General features: G+C 54.4%; 2 protein-coding genes and 1 long non-coding RNA gene across 9 annotated transcripts in view; 2 read left to right on the forward strand and 1 right to left on the reverse strand.

The window, feature by feature from the left end:
• The first annotated feature begins 579 nt into the window (after positions 1 to 579).
• On the forward strand, positions 580 to 5,814 carry TIMM22 (translocase of inner mitochondrial membrane 22). The gene is made up of 4 exons (XM_014826913.3): positions 580 to 1,158; positions 3,029 to 3,225; positions 3,696 to 3,768; positions 5,200 to 5,814. The coding sequence occupies exons 1-4, from the start codon at positions 921 to 923 to the stop codon at positions 5,274 to 5,276; spliced, it is 585 nt and encodes a 194-aa protein (XP_014682399.1). The 5' UTR covers positions 580 to 920; the 3' UTR covers positions 5,277 to 5,814.
• A 1,930-nt stretch (positions 5,815 to 7,744) lies between these two features.
• The window catches only part of ABR (ABR activator of RhoGEF and GTPase), a 179,206-nt gene continuing 159,582 nt past the window's right edge, over positions 7,745 to 27,368 (reverse strand). For 5 of the 7 annotated variants that reach the window (XM_014826907.3, XM_070482624.1, XM_014826909.3 and 2 more), the window contains 7 exons: positions 16,919 to 16,978; positions 16,529 to 16,638; positions 15,713 to 15,852; positions 14,495 to 14,629; positions 13,432 to 13,537; positions 11,093 to 11,240; positions 7,745 to 10,452 (listed from right to left, as the gene is read on the reverse strand). In XM_014826907.3, the coding sequence (XP_014682393.2) occupies positions 10,363 to 10,452; positions 11,093 to 11,240; positions 13,432 to 13,537; positions 14,495 to 14,629; positions 15,713 to 15,852; positions 16,529 to 16,638; positions 16,919 to 16,978 (789 nt within the window). In that variant the 3' untranslated portion in view covers positions 7,745 to 10,362. Of the gene's footprint in view, positions 10,453 to 11,092; positions 11,241 to 13,431; positions 13,538 to 14,494; positions 14,630 to 15,712; positions 15,853 to 16,528; positions 16,639 to 16,918; positions 16,979 to 17,204; positions 17,440 to 23,582; positions 23,807 to 27,368 lie in introns of those variants that run through there. The other 2 variants (XM_070482622.1, XM_070482621.1) reach the window with 2 other exon arrangements.
• LOC123276219 (uncharacterized) lies at positions 20,899 to 26,740 on the forward strand. The gene is made up of 3 exons (XR_011493654.1): positions 20,899 to 20,975; positions 21,231 to 21,392; positions 23,960 to 26,740. It is a non-coding gene; the product is annotated as an uncharacterized lncRNA (long non-coding RNA).

Below are 27,368 nucleotides of genomic sequence, written 5' to 3' on the forward strand. Positions count from 1 at the left end.
TCTTTTTTTAACCATAAAAATTACTGCAAAAGCTTTTCTGGGTTCATATATAGTACTAGCTCACCGTTTACCTTCAGGTTCTGCGTTTGCAAATTGGTAAGCACTTTAGTTGGTTCAACATAATATAAATTTGGTTTTCCATGGCAATGTTAGTCCCATATCACTACTTCCATTGACAACAACCGGCTGGAGTGCGCGGCAGCCTCAGCCTCCCTCGCACTCTCCATCCGGCCACAGTCACCTCCACTTCCTATAACCTTTCCTGATTTTTCTTCCGCTTGGTTAGCTTCACTCATTTCTTGGCCTCCTCTCTCTCCTCAAAGGTTTAATTACTGAACAAAACATGCATCTCATACATTTATGTCAGACCTTCAAGTTTATTTACAAAGCACCTTTCATCATTTACATCTCACACCATCTGCAAGGAATTACTAGGCTGGAGGGGCAGTGGCGAAGGGCCTGCGCCCCCTGCCGGCGTCCTGGTGCACTGCAGCCTCGCGGGTGCGCTGCGGCTCCACACCCACCGGTCCGCAGCTCCAGAGGAAGCCGAGATGCGAATGCCCACGCAAGGCTTCCTGGGAAATGTCTTGAGTGTACGTGTTAGAACTACAAATCCCGGTAGGCACCGCGCTGCAGCCCCGATGATAGGGCGCTTTCTGGTGAATCTGAATCTTGTTTGTCAGGGCCACTGGGAATTGCTACACAAGCCTGATTCAGTATTCACAAGAGGCTTCTGGGGAACGTGATAGCTCTTCCGTCGGGTGCGCACGAACGGACTTTGCTTCTGCAACTTCCTCGTACTTGCTCGACGTGGCGAATCTGCCACTGCGGTACAGTGGCTAGGCTCGAAGGCCCTAACGTGAAGCGTGTGGAATCAGCTGTGGGAAAAGGAACGCGGGGGTTTCTTGGCGGCTGTCGTCATGGCGGCGACTGCCCCCAGTGCCGGGGGCTCCGCGCCTGAGGCGGCGGGGTCCGCCGAAGCTCCGCTGCAGTACAGCCTTCTTCTGCAACACCTGGTGGGTGACAAGCGTCAGCCCCGGCTCCTGGAGCCTGGTAGCCTGGGCGGGATCCCGAGTCCGGCCAAGAGCGAGGAGCAGAAGATGATCGAGAGAGCGATGGAAAGCTGCGCCTTCAAGGCCGCGCTGGCCTGCGTGGGCGGTGAGGCGGGGCGAGGGGGCGCGGGGGAGGCTGAGGGGTGGGGGGCAGCGGGGCCTCCGCCGAGAAGGCCACGTGGTGGGAGGCGAGGGGCCTGTGGGCCTCGACCTTGACCCCGCCCCCGCCTCGTCCAGGGAGCTCGAGCGGCGCCCCTCTGCTCCGTCGGGTTAGCTTTCGCCCCTGGAATTTGCTCCGAGAATCGGTACTGGGGGTCGGGGCCTGGAGGTTGTAAAATGGCTGACTTCATTCATTCATTCATTCGTCTGGTCACTTTTAAGTAATCATTTTTTTCAACAAATTGTTTCTGAGCGACTATCACGTGCCAGGCGGTGGAGAGACAAGAGCCTTGTTCTCGTGGAACTTTTTTGTGTGTAGAGAAAGGAGAGTGTTGCGAAGGAGTCTGCCTGGCAGAGGAGAGCTGCAGACGGGGAGTAGCAGGTGCAGAGGCCCGGCAGGAGCTGGCTTCAGGGTTAGAAAACAGGCCAGTGTGACCAGACAGCGGTGAACAAGGACGAGAGAAGTCTGGACTTGGCTTTTTTTTTTTTAAACCCTTTTGAGAATTTGAGAATGTAGCGTACCGTTGTGCAGGGTAAAGAGGTTGACCACATTTGCAGATGAATTTAAATCTCATTGAGGGTGAAAGACATTTAAGAAACAAATAGAATGAGAGTGCCATTGAGAAGTGTAGTAGAAAGAAGAGCTTTTTTGGTTTGGGGACGGCCACAAGAAGAGGTGAGGCCAGAGCTGTACCCTGAAGGGTGGAAAGAGTGGAGGTAGACAAGGAGGAAGAGAAATGTCATTTCAAGTTGGCGGTGGAGGTGGGGTTTGAGCTTTTCGCCTGTGGGCATTAGGGCAGTATTTGATGGTTTTTTAGGAGAGTGGTAAGTGGTAATGAGCGTGACGACTCAGGATGGAGTCAGGTGAAGGAAAAAAAAAGTCTGTGGATAGGGAGACATATAGGAAATTTGCTAGACTGAAGCTCTGTGAGGCAAGGACTGGATCTTTGTTCATCAGTGTACCTGATCCTAAGAAGGCATTTACGTGTTTGTTGAAATGATGGCTGAGTCTTTGCAGTGCTCCAGGGTGGAAGTGATAAAGGCCCTAGGCTGGGATGATAGTTGTGGACATAGACAGGGTTGCAGGAGGAAGCAAAGAAACCGTCAGAAATGCCCCTGGTTTTGGAGGTTTGGAGGTGGGATGACTGGAAAGAAGGAGCCATAAGCAAGAAAGTCAGGGTGGAAGGTGCCTGTGATTTCATGGAACATACATTGACCTTGAAGTGGTGAGAGAAATCCACACGGAAATGTCCAGCAGGCTCAGCAAGGTCAGATGTGGACAGCCGTGTGGGGTTTGCCATTGGTAGCTTTGTGACCTTGGGGAAGTTACTTAACCTGAAAGAGGCTGAGTTTCTTCAGCTACAAGAGGTGAGGATAATAGTGTCTACCTCACAGGATTATTGTGAAGAATCAACGAGGCCGTGACTATAAAGTGTCAGAGCAATTGGCACATCGTACTTGCTAAATGACTATTATGAATGTCACCATTGTCGAAGTGATTTGCAAAGTTGATAGCTGAACTTGAGGGGGACTGCTTACATATGAGGGTGAAGAGAGAGAACACAGAGTTAAAGACTGAATCTTGAGGAATGTTGGAAAATGAAAGGAGGAAGAACTCCAAGACGAGACAGAAGAGGGTGTCACCAAGATAGATCCTAGATTGTGTAATGTGGAAACCAGGCAAGTGCAGAGTTGGAGTGGCCGGGGGCGGTGTCCTCTTTACTGGTGGCCCCCAAAAGGTGCTATTCGAGTGTGACCCCACTGCAGTAATCCAGAAGACATGCCGAAGAAGTTGTCGTCTCTGTGTTTGTTTTTAGGATTTGTCTTGGGAGGTGCATTTGGGGTGTTCACCGCCGGCATTGATACCAACGTGGGCTTTGACCCCAAGGATCCTTACCGGACGCCCACGGCAAGAGAAGTTCTGAAAGACATGGGCCAGAGAGGAATGTCCTACGCCAAAAATTTTGCCATCGTGGGCGCCATGTTTTCTTGCACTGAGTGTTTGGTAGAGTCTGTAAGTGTCTCTGTCTCCTGAGAAAGCCTTGCCTGCTACCATCTAAAGAGAAGTGCTTTCAGTGTTATTAGAAAGCAGATCGGAACCGCCGATACTTGCTAGAGTGACTTTCCATTAGATGGTCCCTAATGTAAACCTTTTGTGTGTTTGTGATTTGGGCTTGCATTGTTTTTTACTTCTTTTTGTAGCTAGAAGTTGGTTAATGATTTTAAACCTGAGACTTATTGGGGAATCAGAGGAGCTTTTGACTAACTTCTCAAATGCTGCGCTTGGTTTCAGCGCTCTGGTGCCACCTGCAGGAAGCATTTATGACCACATTCAAATTTTAAGAACTGTCCTTTGAAAGAGAAAAAGATTACGTTTCCTTTGGGGTGGGACTGAATTAGCCAGCTAGAACCCCTGTGTTTCTTCCCTTCATCGCCTTGTCTGGCTTGTTTCTTTGGCTCTAAACTGCACTTCTCCACCCATAGTACCGGGGAAAATCAGATTGGAAGAACAGTGTCATTAGCGGCTGCATCACTGGAGGCGCTATTGGTTTCAGAGGTTAGTAAACAACTCTCGAATGGTTTTCTTTGTGGCCTGGGACAACGTGCTGAAGTTGACATTTCCAAACATGTGAGTGTGCCAAGGCCAGCCTGAGGTGTTATGTGAACACTTGATACTCTTCCCTTCTGAATCATGTTTGCTTCTGTGTTAACTCAATTTTGGGAAGTTTTGGTATCTAGATCAGGGTTTCTCATCCTTGGCACTTTTGACATTTTGGACAGATGAATCTTTGCTGGGGAAGAGGGGACTGTCTTGTGCCTTGTAGGATGTTTAGCAGCATCCCTGGCCTTTACCCACTAGATGCTAGTAGCACCCCTTAGTTGTGACAACTAAAAGTGTCTCCAGAAATTTCCAAGTGTCCCCTGGGTGGCAAAATTGCTCCCAGGTGAGACCCACTGACAGATCTAGGTCTGTCTTAGAAATAAGAGCAGCCTGCATATTGAATATATGGGAAAGACTGCCTCACAATAAGTAATTCCTGGAATGTGTTGATGCTCAGGGTATCACGGAAGCATAGCTAGGTTGCATGCAGCCCTGGGAAGCCCATTTGTCCACGTATCAGGCTCTACTGAACTTTCAGCTCCATGCTTTGCAAGTATTAAGACATTTTTATTAATAATATTATAAACTGTCAGTTTTAATTTTGTGTATGTTAGTGTGGTAATGTCTTTCTGCAGTTGAAGATTCTTAGATTTCTACCCATTGAAAGCCAAATATAGATATTCTAGAAATGTTGGATTATCACCTGTAAATAACGAAGAAAGAAACCAGTTCCCTGCCACTTCTCCCTGTTGACGTGTCCATCGAGAGTGTTGCAGGGTGTCAGTGACATGACTTTCCTGACAGTGTCTGTTGCTGGGCCACTTTCCATCTGCTGTGCCCTAACTCACCCAAAGCAGAAAGCCTGTTGTCTCATTTTGTGAGATGCAGGATGATTTGCTATCATTAAAACCTGCCTTTGCCCCTCAAACAGCCATTTATGATTTATAGAGTAACTTCTGCTTTGGTCTGCCCATCGCTCAGCTTCATCAGGGCCTTTGAGAAGCTCAGCTCCCTCTGGGACTGCTTTGATCACCTTCCCAGGAATGTATTCCGTAAACAAATCAGAGTAACAGGCCATATGCTTTCACTTGATTCCAAGAGCTGGTTCTCTTAACAGTTTCCTGCCTCTAAGGGGCTATTTTCATGAGACTGGAAATATTAATTCTTTGGAATGAGAAAAGTTAAATGAATGTACAGTTAGATAAAGCGCAGTGAATTAAATTGTATACACAGCTTCGTTGAAGTCTTAACAGATCTCTGGTAGGTTGAATGGCTTAGAATGCTTAAGCTGGTTTCTTTGCATCTGTGGGTATGCAAACTTTTTGTGACTGCTGCCTGACCCAGCATCTGTCATCACAGGTAATGTCATTTCTGTTTGCTTTACAGCTGGCTTAAAGGCTGGGGTCATTGGTTGTGGAGGTTTTGCTGCTTTCTCTGCTGCAATTGATTATTACCTCCGGTGAGAGTAATTGCCTCTGGGGAAGGACAACGCCAGCCCAGGATCAGAGCTCTGCTGTGGAGGGCAGTTTCTGCACCATTCCAGGGCGCTTGCTTCAGAGACTGAAGATACTTGTTTTCCCTCATATAGTTGGTGTCATGAGGGACCTGCCTGGCTGCTGTCTGTCTGCATCCTCTGAGCAGCTGCACTCTCTGCTCCTGGACTCCTGCCAGGCTGTGCAGGGGATGTGCCATGCCAGCCTCTCTCTTTTGGACAGACCAGGAGACAGTGTGTTGACTTACATGAGGAATTAAGCTCCACAAAACTTCACTCCTGACCACAACTGGCCCTCTGGTTGTTTGGTGCTGTGGGAACAGAGGTGACTTTACATATCCCCAGGAAGTACCCAGGAAGCTGTCCTACCTTGGAACTGCATGCAGTCATCCGTCTGGCACATTAGGGCAGGGGAAAGTAAATTTATGCCATCTGACCAATTGTGTCATCATCTTTAGTGTTTCTGATTTCCTTGTTAAAAATATATATATTTATATTACAGTTTAAAAGGTTGGTTTATTTTTATTTTCAAAGTCCACACTTCTCGGAAAATGGTGCCAGATGGCCCAAAGATTGAACATCCAAAGGGAAAGCATAAGAAGGCTCCTGAGAAGTCTGAGAATGTTAGGTTCTCAGGGTTTGTAGAGTAGTGTTACCCTTACCAAGACTGCTGCATCGGCCAGGGCCTTCTCCCCGGAAGCCCTGCCTGGCCACTTCCCAGGATGCAGTGAAATTCCATGCATAAGCCCTACTGGCCTGTTCTGGAAATTCTTCCTGAGGGCTGGCTAATAGGAATGCCTGCACTCTGAACTGCACATTTGTTTTATGCTCGGACCACTGGACCAGGCCCGGCCCGAGGACACGAGGTGGGAAGGGTCCTGCTAAGATCGTCCTGATGACTGAATCACAGCAGCTCCTGGGTAAGATCAGACCTTGTTGAGGAGTATTCACCACTCCCCTTGTTCTTGATATCAGTGTTGGTTTGTGTTTGTTTTTTAATGTCTTAGTGTTTTTCACTTGACCCGCTAGCCTTTTTCTGACAGCAGAAGCTCAGCCTAATTGTGTGCCATAGGCAAAAAAAATCACCTTTTATGACGGGTCTGCCACGCGTGCTGATTTACTCTGATGCTTTGGTGGCGGGATGAAGTTATGATCTCAGGCTTCTACTCATGAGGGCAGGCAGGTAGGGTTGGAGGGGGCTGTGTAATTCTGGCCACCTACAGCCAGTAGTAATGACTCCTTTTTTCTACTGTACAGTGACTCCTTCGCCTTTCTTTTTTTGCTTCTCCCTTGTGTGCTGTCTTCTAGCCCATCCACCCTTACGCAGAATTCAAAGACTCAGCTGAAACATCCAGGCATCCTGAGTGTGTGTTTGTATGTGAGTGATAATGTCAAACCCAGGTGGTAACACCTTCCTCTATACATGTCTGCTGTTTCTTTTGGAATGAATGTGAGCTAGTGCACAGGGCTCATGCCCTTCTATGGTGAATTCTATGTAATGCCCGTCCCAGTCTCATAGACATGAGGCTTCATTGCTGCTAGGCCAGCTGGAGTATCCTCAGGGGTCTGAGAACAAATTCAGGAGTGTTTCCTATACTGTCCCTAAGTAAGTCACCCACAAGCACTTTGAGAGCAAGAGCAGACACTCCTAGCTGGCATGTGTCAAAGTTTTAGGATGCCCGGCATCTTCCACCAGTGAGTCTAGTGTGTGGGGTCAGATACACAAACCGACCAAGTACAAGACATGCTGCCCTCTCAACTGCCTTGGAAGAGATGAGCCCTGGGGCTGTCAGTAGCCATCAGTTCAATAAGCCAAGCATTGTCCACACTGACTATTCAATCAAGAGGGGAGATGAATAGTTTCCTGTTTTAGATGGCTAAGGAGCCAGTGTGAGCTCATAAACCAAACACCAATTTTCAGAGACATCTGTTCCTGATCTCCAGAATAAACACAGTGTCTAATGGCCGAGGCTGGTGGGAGCCTGTGTTAACCCACTGGCTCTCCTAAAGGCAGGCTGGGGCCTCGGGTGCATCCAGCTTCTCCGACAAGCACATTAGGCCAAAAGGCTGCCCCAAAGATGTGCTACTTCCAAGGAAAATGTAAAGAAAAGTTCACATAAAACAAGCTCCACTTGAATGGACAACTTCCTACCATCTCCCTGAGGCCTATCGACGGCCAGGTCCCTGCAGGGGCATTTGTACGTCATGAAAGGAGCTGCCTGGCAGCTGAGCAGAAAGCCTCTGAAGAGCTGGAAAGGGCTTGGGCTCACCTCCCCCCAAACTCCGCCACAGTCCCCGCGGGCTGAAGGGAAGCTCAGGGAGAGTTAACTAGGTAAATAGATTCCTGGAAACACATCTGGATGCAGCTGGAAGAGTGAAATATTTAGATTGGTGGTCTTCCCTGGACTGCTAAGAACATAAGTGTCCACACCACAGGGCTGAGTTGTGTGCAAATGTTGGGGCTTTGCATTTTTTTATTAACATTTTCCTGTCACGTGGTTTACATCAATATAATAATCTACATAAGTTGAAACAGAACATAGACAAAAAAAATATATCCTTACCAACTTATTAAAGTCAAATATTAATGAAGGGTCCCATCCTACCTGTTATCAGCAAAACCCAGCAGCCCACAGCCATTGCCCAGCAAGGACAGGCTCGCTGGGATTCCCGTGGCCTGTCTGCAGGGCTGTTGGCATGGCTCGCCCTGCTGGGCACCGTGGCTGGGAGTTCTGGGCTGCACAGTCCCTGTCTCTCAGGAGAACTCACGGGCTCTTTCGTTCGCGCAGTCCAGGTCTGGTACCCGCCCCTCCCCACTCGGGGTGGGATTTATAAATATTCTGAGCCTTTTGCATTTCTCAGCCCTTCCAGCCTTCCTCCCGTTCTCCTGCTGCCAGAGCAAGCTCGGGGGCTGCGGGAGCTACCTGCTATTGAGAAGCAAACAATTGTTGGGGGCGGTGGGAGGCACCCAGTTTTGGCTGTAACTAGCTCTTAGCGGGACCTCCAGTTCATTCCCGTCAATGGCTTTGGAAGCAAGAGCCCTTCATGCCGCACACCATCTCCTGAGTGCCAGGCAGCAACTCCGGATGGTCAGGTGCTGGGTTCCCTGGACTCAAGCGGTGGTCTTTCTCCACCTCTCGTCCCAGGGAGCAGGGCTTGCTAAGCTGCTAACAGGCAGCTAGGTGGTGTTTCCCTCCTCTTAGGCATTTCCTTCCTCCAACGTGCACAGAGCGTGTACCGTTCTGCCCAGGATTGGGCAACAGGTGTAAACAAGATCAGAAAGGGCCCTGACTCACTGAGCAGGTGCTGCAGCTTTAGGGCCAGCAAACCCTTTAAAACTCAGCCCTGAGCACAAGCCACAGGAGCCGTTCTCCCCAATCCCGAGGGCCTAGAGTCTCCTCTGTCACATGGGAGCGCCAGGTAGCTGTGTACCACAGCTCAAGCCCGTCAGCCAGGGAGGGTCTGCCCTCCCAGGCTGCTGCAAGCTGGCAGCCACTGCCCAGATGGGAAGAAGTGATGCTCTGGGGACTCATCTCGCTCCTTTCCACTGAGCAGTGCGTCTCAAAGTAGGAAAAGAACCAGCAGTCCAACCCGCTGGAACCTCCTACTCTGGAGCAGAGTATCAGTAATGAGGGTCCCCAGAAAAACCCAGTCCCAAGAGAGGCAGATGCTCATGACTCCTCATCCTTCCCCAACTTCTGGAGTTTCCCAGAGTTCACCCAAAAGGCTGCATCTAGAAGCCAGGGGCGAGGAGGCAGCACCATGACAGCTGGCTACTGCTTGACTGTGCCTGCCTTTTCCAGGCCCCAGAGCACACGTGGTCTTGGGAGCTGCCCTGTGGCAGTGCTCGGCTGTGGAGAAGGTAAAATCTAAGGCAAAGGTACCGTGAGGTACGTGAGGCACCAGGAAGGGCTTGTCTCCTGGTTGGAGCCTTCCTGTTTCTGGACGCCGGCTTCACCCATGTCAGTTGCCCTCCTGGAAGCCTGGCTCCACTAGACAAGCCACTACGACTCCTGCTGCCGAGAGCTGCTCCCCCAACTCAGGACACCCTGTGCTACGTGGCACTCCTCCGAATGTTCAACCTTGTTTCCCTGGTGGCCTGACTCTCCCGCCTGCCTCTGACTCTTTCCTGCCCCTCTGGCTGTCTTGACAGCAGGTCACCTGTGAGTCTCCCCTCAAAGAAACTAGAACACCAGGGGAAAGGGAACTGAAAAGCAGTAGAAGAAACAGAGATGCCTCACTGGTAGGCAGGAGACAGAACAAGATAAACCCCAGAAATGGAGATTCTCAGATGGAAAATTCCAGAAATCCGCTCTCCAGCTCTGTGCTAAGCTGAGAATTAGTGTGAGTCTGTCTCCACGTCCAACATTTGCACAGGCAGCAAGGCAAAGCAGGTGTGCTTCTACAGATGAGGGCGAAGAGAGCGCTGGGGAGCCAGCAGCAAGCAGCAGCATCTGACGGGCCACCACCGCCACTGCCACCCAGGGCCTCCTCAGAACTTTCAAGGTGATGGAGCGAAAACTGAGGCTGCACATGCATGTGGGCAGGCTGGGAGGGAAGGGAGGGTGGAGGGAAACTGAGGGGAGGCTGCCAGGAGACTGCAATCTGGGAGCAGGGCCAGGAGAGGATAAGCTGGCAGCAGTTACAGGGCGCAAAATGAAAGCCCTTGGACTGGACTCGGGAGGAAAGAAAGTGTTGGAGGAAATGAAAGAACAAAGCAGGCTGTCCGTGTGCCCACACCCGGTCGGTCACTACCTTTTCTGCATGACAAACAGACATAAAACAATTCCGGAACAGCACAGAGCATTAGACACAACTAGAGGTACAGAGGGCAGGAGCCCGGGGTGTGGCGGTGAGGCTGGGGCTGGGTCAGCTGGCTTTGTACAAGGTGGCACAAAAGATGCACATATTCCAGTTTTTGGAAATCTGCGTCCCTTGGAGTCCGGAGTGGTGGGTTTGGGAGTTTTAAATTGTAGTCTTTCAAGTCTTTGTTGGGTCCCCTGGCTGGAGAGGCTGGCTGGGGCCGCCCCCCACAGCACAGCTGCTCCCACCTCCGGCTACACATCCGTGGAGAAGTACAGTGTGTTCCGCTTCAGTTCTGCGAAGGAAATGGGGGGGTGCTGCAGGTAGTAGAGGAGGACCTGGACCTGTGGGGAGACAGGGGAGACTGAGGCTGGGGTCCTTGTCCTCGTGGCCCTCCTCTGATCCGTTGAGAAGTTGCTCCCCAACCCCCACCTGGCGCTACCCCCCAGGCTGGCTCTAGCAGCTTCCCCTTCTTTGGAAGCCCAGCTGTGCCTGCTCACTTGCAGCAAGAGGGGGCGCTGCAGGGCAGAGGGCGGGGAGCCTGGAGCCACTTCCCCAACCTCCGTCACTAGCTTCTGACCTGCTCCGCGGGCTGGTTTTGGCTCGACAGCCCTGCCTCAGACTGGCCCCTGCCCTGGGTCTCGTAGGGATCCCAGGAAGCTTCCTGACCCCAGAAGCAATCCTAGAGCTGCCACACATGAGGACAAGGCCTCCAGATGTTTCCTGTGCCCCTGGGCTTGCTTTCTGAGACCAAGGCCCTCCTGAGATTGCGCCAGCAGCTGGGACAGACAGTCTGTTCCTTTTTGTTTTGGTCTGGGAGGGGCAGGACTGTGCAGAGCCCTGCCTCCCTGGTGACGTCCTAGAGACCATCAACCTGGCTGCTCAGGAGGGAGGGCCGTGGGACTCGGAACTGTTCTCTCTCCAGCCCTAAGGGGGCTTGTCTCCCCGCTCTGCCGGCACAGGCCTGGGCAGTGCTGGTGGTACCTGTGCCATGACATCATGGGACCAGATGTCTGCTGCCGACGTGAGGTGTGCTTTGCTCTCCACTTCTGAGGGTCTCAGTAACGTGGGGCCAAACACGGTCGCCAGATTGTGAAGGGACATTTTGTTGATGGGCTCCTTCTCAGCAACCCTGCAAGGGAGGGATGGGGAGAAAAAGAAGTCACTTCTCAGGAGCCGCTCGGCACTTTGGACCCTTGGCCTTAGTTATAAGAACCCCTGGAAGGATTCCTGGAAGGTGGTTACTAGCCTCCCTCCCCTAATAGTGGAGACCTCTTGGTAGGGAGGGGACTAAGCCAAGGGACCATGTCCCCAGGTCTGTCCCAGGACATTCCTATAACAGATTCCCAGCTCCTGGGCCACCTCCTGAACTGACGGTAAACTGCCAGAGCCAGCTCCCTTGCCTTAGAAATAGTATTACTGGCCCGAGAACTTTCCCTGTAATAATTCATACTCATCACAATCCTTTGAGGCAGGTATTATTATCACCTCCACCGTACAGATGAAGAAACCAAAGTACAGAGAGGTTAAGTGACTTGCCTCAGGTTACACAGGAGGTTACACAGCTAGCGAGTGGTAGGGCTGGGCTCTGAACCCATGGTCTGCCTGCAGAACGCATGCTCTTCACCACCCTGCGCTCCCCCACCATCGGTCAAGCTGTGGTGAGTAGCCGGGAGGAAGGGTCACAGTGGGTGAGGCGGGGGCCGAAGGTAGGAGCTGGAGTCCTGGCGCAGTTGCTAAGCAGACCTGAGGCTCTGCCCACTGTGCTGTGGCAGGAACAACCCTAATCCCAGATGGAGCCCAGGGGCTGTTCTCCCACACCTTTCCAGAAGGGTCTGCCTCATGGGACCCCAGAATTGCCTCCCTTTGGATGTTCCTCTGCTTTTCTTGCATAATAGGCCAGGTGCTCTGTAGATACTTCCCCTGAGTGACAGCACGAGCTGCCATCTCTGGCTGGTGTCAAGGCAGGCCCAGTACCACCCAACTACATCAGAGAGGCCCTGAGCCTCCCCCAGTCCTAGGAAATGTTTCAGGGCTGAGACCCACCACCCGAGCAGCACCTCTCACCCTCCTCCCAGCTACTCTCCCATCATTACCACCCTCTAGGCAGGAGCCGTGGATGTGCCTGCTGACTGCTTTGGAAACGGGCAGACAAACACTGCCATGCCAGGAGGCAGCTGTGTGGCTGGCCCAGCCCCTCACCAACCCCACGGCCCCGGCCAAGGGCCCAGATGTGGGAACAGACTGTGCCCAGTTCCCAGGGTGGAAAACCTAATGAATTTTCCCTTCCCACTCCTCTGTGTGTCCTCCCCACAGTGCTCGCCAAACTATTTGGGAATTGGTTGGGGCTTTGGTCCTGGCCAAACCAGAGGGAAAATGTCTCATAATGGGAAAAACAAGACAGCGGCTCCAGGCGTTCCCAGGTCTCTGCTGGCCCTCCCGAGCCAGCCTGGCTGAGCTGCAGCCGGGAGCCCAGTTCTGAGGGCTGGAGCGGAGCGCAGGGAGGACCTGGCCTGCAATGCGCCCCCTCTCCGGGGGCTCCCTGGTCCTGGGTGGCAAGTGGATTTAAAAGACAGCCAGGGACTCTCCTTCCTTACTCACACCGGGGACCAGTCCTGGGCTCAAGAGTGAGTGACCAGGACCCTTCAGGGCCAGCTCAGTTCTGAACGTGGCTGCAGGCGTCCACATTAGCAGTTCTCAGATTGACCTGACTGTAGGAGGGGCAGGGGAGAAGGTGGGAAGGGCCTTAGTGTAGGATTTGGGAGATGTGGATTCTAAGGACAGAGCTGCTGCTAACCCCAAGCAAGTCCCTGCTGGGCTGGAGACTCAGTTTCCCCGTCTGTTAGATGAGGTGTGAGTCAAGACCAGCAGGTTTCAAACTTTTTTGACTGTGACCCACAAAACAAACACTTGGCATTGTAACCCAGTACACATGGCTGTATGTAACTGAACAGAACAATACACATGCCTACTGCTTGCCATGCGCCCTGATGCTGCCTGTTCTATTCCATTTAAAAAGTGCGAAAGTGACTGAATGACCCACTGACTGTAAAATCCATCTATAGTCCTTGGCTCTAGGCCTACCTTTCTAAGCATTATCTGGCCAATATTTGAGGTTGCTATTAGGACCCAAATATTATTCAAAACAGAAGGATTTGAGTGCAAGAATTTGAAAAGCAAACTCTCACCCTGCTACAGGTGGCCAGCAGAGGCCAGCACCCACGAGGAATTGCCAAGGAGGTACCTCCCACGGCAGATGTGTCCTCCCCAGCGGGGGCCTGCCCTGGGCTCCCTGGCCCCCTGGACGGGCCCCTGCCTGTTACCTTTTCAAGTGTTCCAGCAGGAAGAGGAAGGTGATGAGGTTGGGGTCGGGCAGGGAGCGGAGCAGGTGCATCATGCAGTTTTCCTTGGCAGCAGGGTCTGACAGGGCTGTGGGGAGAGACGGGCTAGGGCGGGGCTCGGCTCCCGGGCAGGGAGGCCCTAGCCAGCGCCCCCGTGGTCAGGAGGCTGCGGGACCCTGAGGGAGAGTCCAGGCTGCCAGGGGTCAGGAGAGCAGACCCTGCAGGGAAGGGCCTGGTATCTTCCTGAGGGCGGGCTATTAACAGCTGGTTCCTAGAGGAGGCCCACCTGTGACCTGTAACTCCGCCAGGAGGCAGGCTGGTGGGGAGCAGTTACCTCTCCTCCCCTCCCCGCATGGGCCTTTGCGGCTGGTGCCATTCCCCATTCCCGGTCTGTAAGGCTAGGTTTAAAACAACAACAACGTTGATGTGAATGTTTTCTCTCAACCGCCTCTGAGGCTGGAGCACGGCGGTGGGCAGCCTTCCATGGGGCTCCTCATTTCGGTGGTGGCTGAAGCTCTGATCTGCCCCAGGAGAAGAAGAGACAGGCGGGATGCACCCAGGCCTGGATTTGGCCCGTGGGTGGAGGCTGGAGCCCTGTTGGCCAAGGCCTGCAGTGTCCTCCCCACCCGTGGATATGTGAGACGAGAGTTTCCTGGAAGGCTCAGCACCAGCCATCTCAAGTACATCCCAGCTCTACCCAGGCTTCTCTTTGGCTCTGGGGCACCAGTCCCTGACCACCCACCTCAAGTGAGATTTCCCTGGACACTTGGGTTTCTAAGCAAGGAGGTCAGTGTCCAAGGAGGAAGCACAGGGAGCAGCCCACTGGGACATGTAGGGGGAGAGGCAGGTGAGAGGGGGTCCAGCCTCTGGATCAGGCCCCAGCAGGCCACACCTCGTCCTCCAGGCCACTCAGCCACGCAGCCCCGGTCAACGAGCAAGGGCAGATCAACGAGCAAGGGGAGCCACAGATCTCTTCTCTTGCTCTTTAGTTTGCTGGTCAGGGAGGTCTGGCTCAGCCCAGCCCTCAGGTCCCCTGGAGCCTCACCGATGCCCTCCATGAAGGCTGGGTAAAGTCTGTCTGTGAGGAGGGGCTCGGGCAGCTCCCGGAAGTAGAGCTTGAGGGTGCCAGCAATGGCGTTGATGTCCATGTCACTCAGCATAAGCAGGATGTCCTTGTTATCTGTAGAGGAGGTGCGAGGTCAGGGGCCGTGCCAGCCCGAGCCATCTCTCTCTCTCATGTGGCCCTCAGCTGGGTTGGTGGCCTTGTTGCATCCCTTATCCATCCTGAGACAGCCCACCCATGGTCGCCCCCACCCACCCCATCTCCAGTCTGGTGCCCCAGAAAAGCAGGCTGGAGGTAGTGCCCGCAGGTGGTCCATGATACAGCTCCATGGGGGGAGGAGTGGGGGACACAGTTCATTGTCCAGAGTTCTGGAGCCACATTCACACCACATGTCATACACCCTCCTTCCAGCTGAATCTTCCCACTGCTAACCCCGTCTCTGGGAGGCACTGCACATTTTTCACACCTAAAATCATGTTCCGACAAAGCCTCGGCTTCCAGATTGCACAGGGGAGCCATGTGCCAGCCCCTAGCCGAGGCTCCCTGACCCTGTTGGCCCCTCTCAGCTCCCAGGGAATCAGTGCTGCCCAGCCAGTTCAGGCTCCTGACTACTGGACATGCTGCTGCTGTTGCAGAGTGAACAGCGAGACGGGGGAGGGGAGAACCAGAGAGGTCAGGCCCATCGCCAAGGAGCTTAGAGTCAAAGCTGGAGGCAGCAGTACCCTCCCAAAGGGGCCCTGGAGACAGCAGAGGGGAGCCCGAGCCGCCAGCCCAGGCTCCAAGCTTTTAGTTTCCTTGCAGCGCACCAGGCACCCGGGAGCTAGCAAGAAAGCCAGGAACAGAGACTCTGGACTCAGAAAGATCTGAGTTTAAAAAGGCTTGAAACCTATAAGCTGGGGTAATCCTGGGCAAGTGACTTGGCCTTTCTGAGCCTGTTTCCTCATCTGTAGCAATGGATGAGAGACTGGAGGGCAGGGGGATTACATGAGAAAATGCAGGATGAGCACTTGCCACAGGGACTCAAACGGTCTACCCCACGCCATGTTGGACTGCAGGTCACAGACTGAGGCTCCTCCGCCATCACTTAGCTGGGGCCTCTCTGTGGAGAAGGCATCCTGGTAACACTGGCTCCTACCAGCCCTGTGAGTCTGCTGGAGCACCCTCTCCCCGCCAGCCCCGGGCTGGGCCACCCAGACTCACTGGCATCGAAGACGGCCTTCAGGGCCTGGATGTCCGTGGCCACCCCTGATATCCGGTAGATGCCGACCTCCTCGATGCCCCTCTTCTCCACCTCTTCCACACACTGCCGGACGATGTAGGGCACCTTGGAGCGCTCCCGCCTGCGGGGGAGGGGATGTGAGGGTGGGAGGCTGCCCAGTGATAGCCAGACAGCCCTCTCCCTGCATACCCTGGCCTTGCAGAGCTCCAGCCTCTGGGATCAGGAGGGTGGCAAGGAAAGGGCTGAGAAAGAGGCCATGCGACTCCCATACTCCCCCAGTCCACCCAGGGCCTGCCTGCTGAGGGACCAAAGGCAGGAGAAAGTCTGCGGAGATAAGCCCAAAGACTCCGAGGAAAGAAAGTTCCCTTAGAACAGGGGTCTCAGGTTCAAATGCTTATGGGGTATGCGGGACCCAGCAGGTAACCTACACGAGGGAGGTGGGTCAGGCCCTGGAGACAAAGGGAGTGGAGGGGATGGCAATGGCAGAAGGACACGTGCCACCCCTTGGATTCTAGCCTGCAACTCCCAAAATGGGGGTCTAGAGTTGTTGAGTCTTCCCATTTGTTATGAGAAGCTGACGATCTGGGATTTTCACATGCGATCGCCTGACATTTAAATGCTGGCTCATTTATCTCTACAGCATCATGTGAGCCAGAGAACACAGCTCTGTGGGCCACTTCTGGCCTCCCAACTGGCTGGCTGTGACTACTGAGCTGGAAGGCAACTGATTAGGGGCCAGGCCCTGGCAGGGACCCGGGCGCGGACACCAGCACTAGGACACCGGGGGCAGCACCCACTTAGTCACCACGCTGATCTTCACACCAAAGACGCCGGTCTGCTTTTTGGATGGGGTCCTCTTCAGGCTCATGTCTCGGCTGGTGAATTTCATGGAGAATTCCACTTTGATCTGGTTGGGAGTGAGGCAGGCATAAGTCCCTCTGGGCATGAGAGCTCGAGGAGTGCCCCCAAAGGATAGGGGTCCCCTTCCCCAGGACTACAAACAAGGGCCACCTCTAGCACCAAGGGCTCCCTGAAACACCTGCAGAATGGGAGAGGGGAGGGTGCAGGCAGAGGAGAGCGGAGAGGGGCTGGGCTGAGGGGAGGTAGGGGCAGGACAGCAGCCTGAGGAAACCAGCAGAGGGCGGGCTGCCCACCCACTGCGCAGACATCTATCTCTCCAGGCTCACCCCATTCATCTCAATCACATCCGTGTGCCAGTTCTTGGTTTCTACAGTTTGTGGATCCAACTGCAAAGAAAGAAGGAGAGAGAACACAAATGAGAAAGCACTGACGGTTCAGAGACCAAATCAGAGCACGGTTAGCAATGCTCACAAGCTGCTAAGTGGTCAGGAAGGCAGAATTGGCACCTGATGCTTACCTTGAAATGATCCTTCAGCGTGGCTCCAGCCCCAGCTAGTGAGGAGTCCCCCCACCCCGACTCCCACTGTGAAGGAGGTAGGGCATACTCTTAGGCATTTTTGCCCAGCACATCTCATTCACTCCTGACCACCACCCTGTGCGATGAGTATTATCACCCCATTTCACAGATGCAGATGCTGAGGTTCACAAATAGTAAGTGACCAGCTCAACCAGTGATGAACAGGAGTTGTCAGGAGGGGATGCAGCTGCGCACGTAGAGGTCTGTGTCCAGTCTGGGAGTCAGGCTGCCCAGATCCAACTCCAGGCTCTGCTGCTTCCAGCTGTGACCCTGGGAAGGTGTAACCTCGCTAAGCCCCACTTGTTTCATCTGCTCATCACAGCAAGCAACAGAACCTGCCTGGCTGGATTGCTGTGAAAACTCGATGAGATGACCTAGCGGAAGCGGTTGGCCCCCAAGGAGGCAGACTCTAGGTAGGGGAGGCCCCCGGATTGGGCAGGAGCCCCAGAGAGGAGGGGAGGACAGGGGAGGCTCAGAGACACCACTCACGTGGGATGGCGTGGGCCTCCGTTTCCCTAATTCAGTCGCCTCCAAACTGTTTTCCCTTGTGCACCCACAGAATAATTTTGAAAACCCAGGCGCTCCCTGGCACATTTTTCAGTCAACATCTGAATGTTTCCAAAGCAAGTTGAAATAGTTGCAAAGAATATAATTTCCAGAATAATGTAAACATTTACATCTTAAAAATAAAACCGTTACATCATTCTTTTAAATGTAGTCAGTGGAATCCAAAAACCATAGCGATCTGATACCGGCCGTCAGCCACTGGAAATCCAGGAGCGAGCCCTTCTCCCCTTGTGGAAGCCCTGCTTTGCTGCTTCTCCTTGAATTTATCTTTCTATTCTATTTCTCCCAAATAATTTTGTCCTAGTTTATATTTTCATATTTTAAAGTCTTTCATTCATCACCCTATTACATTTCGCCTCAACAAAAATATCTGTGTAGATGGAAATGAAAATTTTCCTGAGACCACAGGCTCCAATACTCAGACCCTATTCTGGATTAGTTCTTACAAAGATTAGCAGTACACAATTAAAAAACCCAACACATTACAAATTTTAATAAATTTTCAGCAGCAAGGGACCGTTTTGGTGGAATTGCCTGTCTTAATGAGATGGGAAGAGCATGTTTTTCTCCTGTAGTCCATGTATGTATACGGATAGGAATTTTTGCTGGGGTGAAATGGGGTTCAGTGTCAATTCTGCTCAAATTTTTTTTGGTTTTGTTTTCAAAGACCTAAAGGAGGAAACATCCTGTTCACATAAATAAGTAGATGAGGCTGAAAATAGTTTTATTATAGCAATGTTATGCAATTCTTTAATCTCTTTCCTCGTTATTTGCCTCAAACTGTGTATATGCCTATTACTAAAATTTAAGCGATCTTTCAGCCAAGGATTTCCCTCAGATTGCAGAAAGCAAAGAACTGGAAACACCTGACTCGTGAAAGGATTTGTCACTGGCCGTTAGAGTCTTTCACCTTCTCAACACATACACCCACATTTCAAGCGGCCCCTCTGTCGGCCACCCAGGAGGCCTCGGTGCCGGGCAAGCCCCGCAGGGAGCCCTGGGCAGCTCTGCAGAGGAAGGGAGGTGACGGCGAAAGGCCCTTCTCAGGCAGACAGCACCTATGGTAGAGTCGGAGATCTGCAAATAGGATCCCCTAACTCTCCCTGCCCAGGGACCCCGGAGACAGTCTGCACCCCCAGGGGCATGGGCACCACCATTTGAACGCTGCTGCTCTAACAGGCTCCTCATTGCAGAGGAAAACTAGATCTGGGTCAGCCCAGGGTGGGCTTGGCCCTGGGGCTTCCTACAGCTCCATGTAAGTCCTTCCCACACCTTCTATCACCCACGTACCAGCTGGGGACAGGTAGCACCCAAGCCCCTGATGGGGTCTGGAGTCTGCATCTGGGCCACTTTGGCCCAGGCTCAGCCCTCAATGGTCGAGTCCCTGCCGGAGGAGGGGTGGAATGGAGGGCAGGAGAGAGGGAGAGCAGTGTGGAGAGAGCCAAGCGGCCCCCTCCCCGGCCCAGTACCACCCCAAACACACGAAGGACACGTGCGGGACTCATCAGCCCGGCTGCCGCCCAGGCTGTCTACTCCAGAAAGCTGGAGGCCAAGTGTCCCAGTGGGTCAGAAGGAAGCCCCTGAAACCTCCCTCCCCTCTAAACTTCTTTTTGTCCCAAACCCTTGGTGGCCTGTAGCACAGGCTGCCCCTTATAGTTCCTCCATCTCATCCAGAATGCTGTTCTTGGACACCTGGGTCTGTCCCCAGCCCCATCCTCCAGCAGTGGCCACCTGCAGCAGGGAGATCTCAACTGCTCTGTGCCGACTGAGGGAGATGCTACCCTGGGAACACACATTCTGGAGTGACCACCCCTTTTTACGCAGGTCTCTTTAGACATCAGCATAAGCCTCCGGCCAACTCCATGGTCGAGGCACCTGGTTGGAGTCACCTATCGCCTCTCCTCCGTCCCAGACTCCCATGAGCTGGCAGCTAGCATGGGCTGAGCCAGTGGTCCCTCTCTGGGTCCCAGAGTCGCATCTGGACACAGCCTGAGTGGAGAAAGTGCAGGGAGTAGAGACAAACCAATCTGGATCCAAATGTTCGCTCTTCCACTCAGCTGTGTGAATTTGGGCAAGTCGCTTCACCTCCTTGAACCTGTTTCCTCGTGGGGGTGTCCATACCTACCTCAGAGGGTTGTGATGGGAAATAATAATAGCAACTGATGGATTTTGAGCATTTCCTTTAAGTTTGGCACCATGACAAACCCTTTACAGACAGCATCTCAATTCAGCATCATCAGGAGCCTGTGAGGTTTAAGCCTTTCCAGCTGCTCTGAGGACACTGAGACTCAGCGAGAATGAGACTTGCTCATGCCACATACCTGCGAAGGGAGAGCAAGGGGGACAAAATCAAGTCCCCCTCATTCACCTGCTCTGTTAATCTGCAAGAGAACATGTAAGCACCTCGCCTGGCATCTGACCCCTCAGCCACAAGGCAGCTGCTATCACCATTATTTATCTAGAAAGAGACATCAGGCCTCCCGGCACGTGGTCTGGCTTCCCGGGCAGACCTGGGTGCTGGCAGGCCGCCCCGTACAACTGCCATCCCTCCTCCCCGTCGCTTCTGTTCTAGCCGCCAAGTAACAGCACTGTGTTTTTCTGGGAGCGTCTGAGACAGGAAAAGCGACTCCTGATGCTAAAGCCCAGTTCTAGCCCCGCTTCTTCCAGAAAGCCATCCTGGATAACGCCAGGCCTCAGGAATCTTCAGTCACCCTCTGCTTTCCTGCGGCACTAGGACCCTGTCCCTCCGCAGCCTGCTGGCACCATTCACAGTTGTTTCACACGCCCCAGCCTGTCCGAGGCCAGGTCTGGGTAAGGTGGCACTTTTGTGTTTTACTGTGAATCTTTACTACTGCCGAATTCCAGATCCCCTCCACAGGTGTGGCCCTAGTACCCACGCAGGGAAGCCTGCCTGGCCCCTCGGTGCCCCAACAACAAAGCTCTTTCTCCCAAGAGGCCAGCAGCCTCCAGAAACCAAGTCTATTTCAGGATATCATTTAAATACAGAGAAGGGAGGGTGCGGAGTGGAGAGGGACATGGCACATTTTCCAGAGAAATGATGCTGCCTGAATTGCTGTGGCTATTTATAACCCCTGGGAAATGTGGACTCTGCTATTTCCTGATTAGATTAGTGCTGGGGGTGGAGGAGCCAGCCCCCGGGGCGTCAGTGGACAGGAACACCTGATGGCTCACCCTCCAGTCCCAGCAGAGAGGCGCTATCCACTGGCCCTGGGGAGCAGGTACCTGGGGGATGTCAGATCACCTGAGGGAGGGAGATAAATGGGGCTGCAAAGGCCAGGTTGGGGGAGACCCCCAGAGGGTACCTCCTTTACCCCACAGGTAACACACACAAATGGGGCTCCCCCAAGGCAGGGTACAGGCAGGAGACAGAAACGGGTCATAGAATATCCTGGAGAAGGTTATGAACGAGTGGGCCATACACAGGCACTGAGGGCAGGCCGCCTATCTCTGTCCTTTTTTCCCTTTGCATTCAGACTCAGTCAGATCATGGCTGCACAGTCAGACCTCTCCCAAGAAGAAACAGTCAGACCTCTCCCAAGAAGAAACAGCTGACCTTTGGGACTGATGCCCACGAGAGAACCACCATGTCCCTTGCAACAGAACGCTGGGCCCCTGGTAGGAATCCTGCACCCCAGGTAAGGAGCCTGGGGGTTCTCAGGGAGAATCTGGTGGGTAGGTGGGGAGGCCGCCTCACCTTCTCAGCCTCAGCAACCTCAGGTTTAGGACAGGAAACACCCCAGCGGCCTCACAGGGGGCTGAGAGGATCTGAGGATCCGAGGGCAGGGGAGTGTGCTCTGTGCACGTCCGGGCATCCTCCAGATGGTGGGTACCGCCTCAGTTCAAGAACAGCCTCAGCGGTCCCCTGAGAGGTCCATGCCCTTCCTCCTTGCCACCTGGGGTGGGTGACCCTGGCACTTCTCCTTCCCTCTGGCTCGGTGGCTTTTCATGGCCACCTCCAAGTGCTTGGGATTTTGGAGGCAACAGCAAGTTTGGGGTCCCCATTTGTGCTCCTGCTGCTAGGCCACAGAGCCCATGTTCAGACCCAGGTCCTTCTGACTATGGGCCCGTCTTCCTAGTACACCACACTCCCACAACCATGCGGCTCGCCCAGAAGTCTAGTGATTTCCGCCACCACACCCTCCCACAGGCCCTCGCATGGGCTCCTTTAATCTGCAATGAGGAGCCTGCTGTGGCCCCGACTATGGCAGTAGGGATAAGCAGTCAGAACAGAAGCTGTGGAGTGGGGCACAGGCACAGAGCAGCTGTCCACGTGTTACTGTGGGATGTAACGCACGGGCTCACTGGGTGATGGGGACCCAGGAAGACAGTACGCATCAGGGGCCCCAAGGGCTCCCAGGCCTCCACTACCCTCCCCACAGCCCCTCGGCACTGAACCCCTTCCCTTGGAGCCTCATCCTATCATTTCCACAGCACAGGGATCCTGAGGCCCCGAGGAGCCCACGCCCCAGGCTGGGCCCGACCTCCCATGCCCTTGGGCCTGGCTCTGCCCTTCTTTCCTCCAGCGTGGCTCCAGACTTGGCTTTCAGAGCCCAGGGCCTGGCATCCCGGGCCTGTCCTGGGTGGTGGGGTAGACTTTCTCGAAGCTCAGGGTTGTTTTTAGGGCTAATCAAAACTAAGCACTTCTTAACAGCAAGGGCAGTGAATGCAGTGTACTGAAGTTGTCACCCTGAGGGAAAATGGGGCACTGAACAGAAGGTGGAGGGGTCTGGCCGTGTTTCTGGGGACACCTGCCAGAGGCCGAGCGCTGGGCTGAGGAGGCCAGGCCCCGAGCCAGTGTCCCTTCTGACAGTGGGGACACTTCCTGTGCCTCCCAGGCCAGTGGCCACGGTGGCGGCCCTGGGCTGCCTTTCCTCTGCCCTCTCCCAAGTGCATCCACATGCTCTGGGCTGGGTCCCCTGGGACACCAAAGCCGGCCTGTCATTGGGACAGACCACAGGCGTGAGAGGCACGGTAGAGCTGGCAACTGGGGGACAGGGAGCTGCCAAGAGCCTGCCTCTCCTCCCTCTCAGGGAGGGTCTGGAGGATTCCGTCAACGTGGCCGCTCTGAGAGGAACACAGGGAAAGGCAGGGCCGAGTGGGAGGGGGATGCCAGGGCCCATAGCCTGGCTTCCAGCTCAGCAGCTGGGTCAGGGGAGACCGGGGTCAGGCTCAGTAAACCCACCCCATCTTCCCAAAGGCCGGGGCCCCCACCATAACGCCAAGCAAGGTCTGCCCGTCCAGCTTTCACCCTGCGGGGCCAGGCCCCCTTCCCCAGGCCAGCCACACGGCAGGCTGTGCTGACTCTGCATGCCAGGCATGGGGGTGAGGCCACTTCACCCGGCCTGCCGCCCCCCTCCCCTCCCCAGAACTTTGAAGTTCCCCGGGCCCACATATGGAAAGGGTTTAGCGGCTCTGAATGCGGCTTTTATTGAAGCCAGGTTAGCCTCGTGGCACCCACCGAGACCTGCCTTCCCCAGCACTCCGAATTCCAGCTGCCCTGTGCCTGCCACATTTTAGCCCTTGAGCCAGCACAGCTGCAGACAGAACTCAAACCTGGGCAGCTCTAGGAGCCCCCAAGGCTGGGCACATCTCTCCCAGAGCCCCGGGACCCCATCCTGCTCAGAAATGGCCCACCTACCACCCCCTTCCCTGCCCCACAGCCTGGACACTTCACCCCAGAGCCAGGCCTCAAACTAACAGCCAGAAAGTGGCCTCGCCCCAGCACAGGGCCATGTTGGGGGCACCAGGGTAGCAAGGACAGGGACACTCTTGGGAAAAGGAATTGGTCCAGGCCAAAGCTACACAGAGGCAGCCCCCAGCAGCCCTGTCCCCAAAGGGAAGGGGCCACCTTAGAGGTCAAGGTCGAAGGTGAGAGGCTACCTGAGGTCCTGACTGGGAAGTTTCATGTGAGCTGCCACGGCAAGGCCAAGGGCCTTCAGGACTGGCGGCCTCCCTCTGGACTCCAAGTGGTTTGGTGAGTACTATGAAAGTCTTTCTCTGAAGCTGACTTCATCCCGCCCAGGCCATGAACGCCACCTGGGCAGAGAGCCTGTTAGTGAGAACAAGAGGCGCTGACTATTGTGCCGCCTGTGCCCGCTGTGAGGAGCCTCTCGGTGGGCTCTTCCCTGGGCCCCACATGCCACGAGTCTCACAGTCACTAGACAGCATCGCAAGTTACCAATGTGTCCATTTCTATGCACAGCACACTAGGCTGGGTACCACATGTAACAAGGCTCCTGGCTGAGACCCCCACCTCCAGCAGCACCCCATCCAGGGCACGCAGCCCTGACCAACGGACTCCATGACCGCTTGGAACCCTGGATGACTCCAAGTCCAACTGGACGACTGGGCAACAGCCACACACCCCCGGGGGCCCTAGGCCGCCTCCTTGGCAAGGTGCCATCATGGCTGAGTACTTGCTCGGGGCCGGGCTGGCTCCTGCACAAAAGCCACTCAAGTGACCTCACCTGTGTCCTCTCTGTGCCTCAGTTTCCTCATGTGTGAAATGGAGTGGATAATAACAGCACCTGGGAGGTTATCACCTAAGTCACATCAAAGGGCTAGGAATGGTGCCTGGTCCTCGCACGTGCTCAAGTGTGTCAGCATCACCAAAACTGTGCTTAAGCTCCCTGGGGGCTCCCGCTGCACTTGGATGAAAAGCGAACTCCTTGTCGTGGCCTGCAAGGCCCTACACAGCCTGGCCACCGCCCACTCCCTCCCTCCACGTGGCCTCTGTCTGCCTCTGAACGCACCACAGCCGCCCTAGCTGCAGGGTCTTCACCTGGCCATTTCCTCTGTCTGGAACACTGTCCCCGGATCTTTCAAGAATCCTTCTTGTCACTTAAATCTTAGTTCAAAATGATCTCTTCAAGCAAGCCCTCTCCCCTCCGCCTTACTCTCTACTCCATTACCCAATTTTATTTTCTTCACAGCACTCATCCGGCCTGACATGATCTTCTTCATTGCCTGACGACTCCTAGAGACGGAAAGCTCATGAGAGCGAGGCCTCTCTGCCTGGGCCACCTCTGGAGTGCCCAGCACATGAAGGTGCCCATCAACATTCGGGGACCAGATGAATGAATTGGCACGTGGGGGATGGAGAGAGCAATGCTTCTGCCAGGGCTCCTTCAGGACAGGGGTCAAGGCGGCCCACATTCCTGCTCGCCTCTCTTCTCCTGCGTTCAGTGAATGGCTGGCCTCGGCCCAGGGGCAGCCCTGTGACCTCTCCCACCCAGACATTCCCAGTGTGTTGAGAGTTTAAGGCTTAGGAATAGGAATCTTGAGATACGGCCAAAATCATCATATGAACTGGATCTAGGAGATCATCCTGTTCAGCTCCTTCATTGTACTGATGCCAGAGAGGCGAACAGATTTGCCCAAGGTCACACAGCAAGTTAAGACAGTAGAGTCAGGATTAGGAAAACGAGGCCTCTTGACCCCTACCAGCCTGGTGTCCTCCCTTCTCTGGCATCCTGTGCCACACGAACCTGAGGGCTGGGGGTGCTCAAGGAGGAAGCCAGAGCATGGAGGAGGCATTCAGGCATCTGATGGGAAGGGGAGCTGTGGCTGTCACTGCTCTGGCTATGCCCACTTGAGGACCAACCCTGGCTGGGGTCACTGTCCAGGAGAAAGATGGTTCTAGCATCTGGCTTGTAGTCAGTTGCACTCTTTTTCAGCCAAAGCAGAACCAGAGAAATCACTGTGGGGTTCTAGGGCGCTCCAGGTTCCCTGCAGAGGAATCCCAAGGGCAGCTCCCAGGGTCACTTCCCACCTCTAAGGCCCATGCTGGGGACCACGGACAATGGGCCTCAGTCTAAGCCTCACTGGGACCCAGGACTGACTCTGGCTTTCTCTCGGGGATTGGGCAGGCAGGTTCCAGGCACAGGGATGTATGTTCCTCTAGGGTGCCAGGGAGCTGTCAGAACACAAACACCCTTCCTGCCCCCAGCACGATTTGATAGGGAAACGGAAGCCAAAAAGCACCTGCTGACCAGCTCCCGGCAATGCAGGCAGCTGGCGAGGCCACACAGCAGAGGGCTGGGCCTTTCCAGACTGTGCTCCCTGACCAACGCCTGGCAACTCCCCTAAACCAGCACCTGCAGGAGTTTTTGGGTTCTTTCCAAAATGTCTGCCCTCCTGGGGTCTCAGTGCTTCTGGATCTTTCTGTATTCTGGACACTACTGGATTCTACTGGGCTCAGGCAGCTTAGGCCTTTTAGGAACCACCTTGGTTGGCAGGCTCAGCTCCTCCTGGTCCTGGGCCATCCAAAAGCTGGGGCACCAAGCCCAGCATGGCTGCCTGGCCAAGCCACCTATGGACCATGGAGACGGAGAGGGCCAGGGCCCCTTCTAACCTCCTCAGGAGCCAAGAAACAGCACCTCGCCAAGCTCACTTAGAGCATGGGTTCCCACCTTGGGATCTGCAACCCTCTCTGACACGGCTCACAGTTTGTGCATGGGGGTGGCTGTGTCTGGTGGGGGCTCCACCACCTTCGAGATTCTCAGAGTCGAGGAATCAAACAGGCCTTCCAGGGGAGCTGGCTCAGCAGAGAAGCGGAAGCACTGGGGGTCAGGAGACCACCCCTGTGGCCCCAGTGAGGTCCTCACTCTAGAAGAACGCAGGTCATCTACTCCCTCTTCCAGCCCTCCAGTTGGCCTGGTCACAATCCTGGCCCACACAGAAGTCCAGGAGGAAATGGGCTGGCCACAGGCGTCTCCAGCCCCAGGGTGAGGCACCACTGCCCCTTTCCTACAGCTGAGGGATCACAGTGGGGGTGTGAGTGTCTGTGAATGGTGAAGACACCGATGCAGGTCCTTTCCCTCTAGCAAATAAGGTGGAGGGGGCAGGGCAGGGGAAGCGGGGGCAGGACCACGGGCAGCCAGGGCAGGATAGACGTCTGTTACATGAGGTTTCAAGATCTTTCTTGATGCCCAGAGCAAGATTATGAAATAAAGTAAAGGAGCCCAAGACATGTCTACATCTTACACTATAGCACCCTTGTACCCTTTGCGCCTGGAACAGCCAGTGAACGGCTGAGTGAGGCTTGGGGATATGCACGTGGTTTGCATACCTGGTGCTACCTGTTAGGAAGAACTGTCGAGTTAAATGACAGACTCTGGGAGGGACTAGGAGCTGTCCTGTGGTCACAATGAAGATGGCAAAGAAAGGGACCCTCCTGAGCCCCCAAATTCCCCAGACAAGTGGCCCAAAGGGGGCTCCCTATCCTGTCCTCCCTCAGGTAACGCCTCTGACCCTCCTTAGAAGTAGAGGGCAGCAAAGCCCATCACAGAGCAGGTGGACTCACTCGGGGGCTCAGAGGAAACACCTCGGTTCCCTTGTCAGCCTACAGCTTCTTGAGGGAAGCTCTTTGGAGGCAAGGTTTCTCAAACCCACGTGGCACCCCCTTGAAGCAGAGACAAGGCCATCAGGAACTGCCCTTGACTCTCCCCCACTCCCCTGGACCCTGCCAGTTCAGCAGGAGTCCCCGCCTTGGCCAGTATCTGGCCTGCTCTGGGTCGGGACATCTTTGCCTGGGTTGCAGTGCGACAGCAGGGGCCTAGGCTCCCCCCTAGACAAATGCTTCTGGCCTGGCCTCCCTGGGGCCCTCTGAG

The sequence above is a fragment of the Equus asinus genome, chromosome 13 (genome assembly GCF_041296235.1).
Source record: "Equus asinus isolate D_3611 breed Donkey chromosome 13, EquAss-T2T_v2, whole genome shotgun sequence".
Taxonomy (NCBI): domain Eukaryota; kingdom Metazoa; phylum Chordata; class Mammalia; order Perissodactyla; family Equidae; genus Equus; species Equus asinus.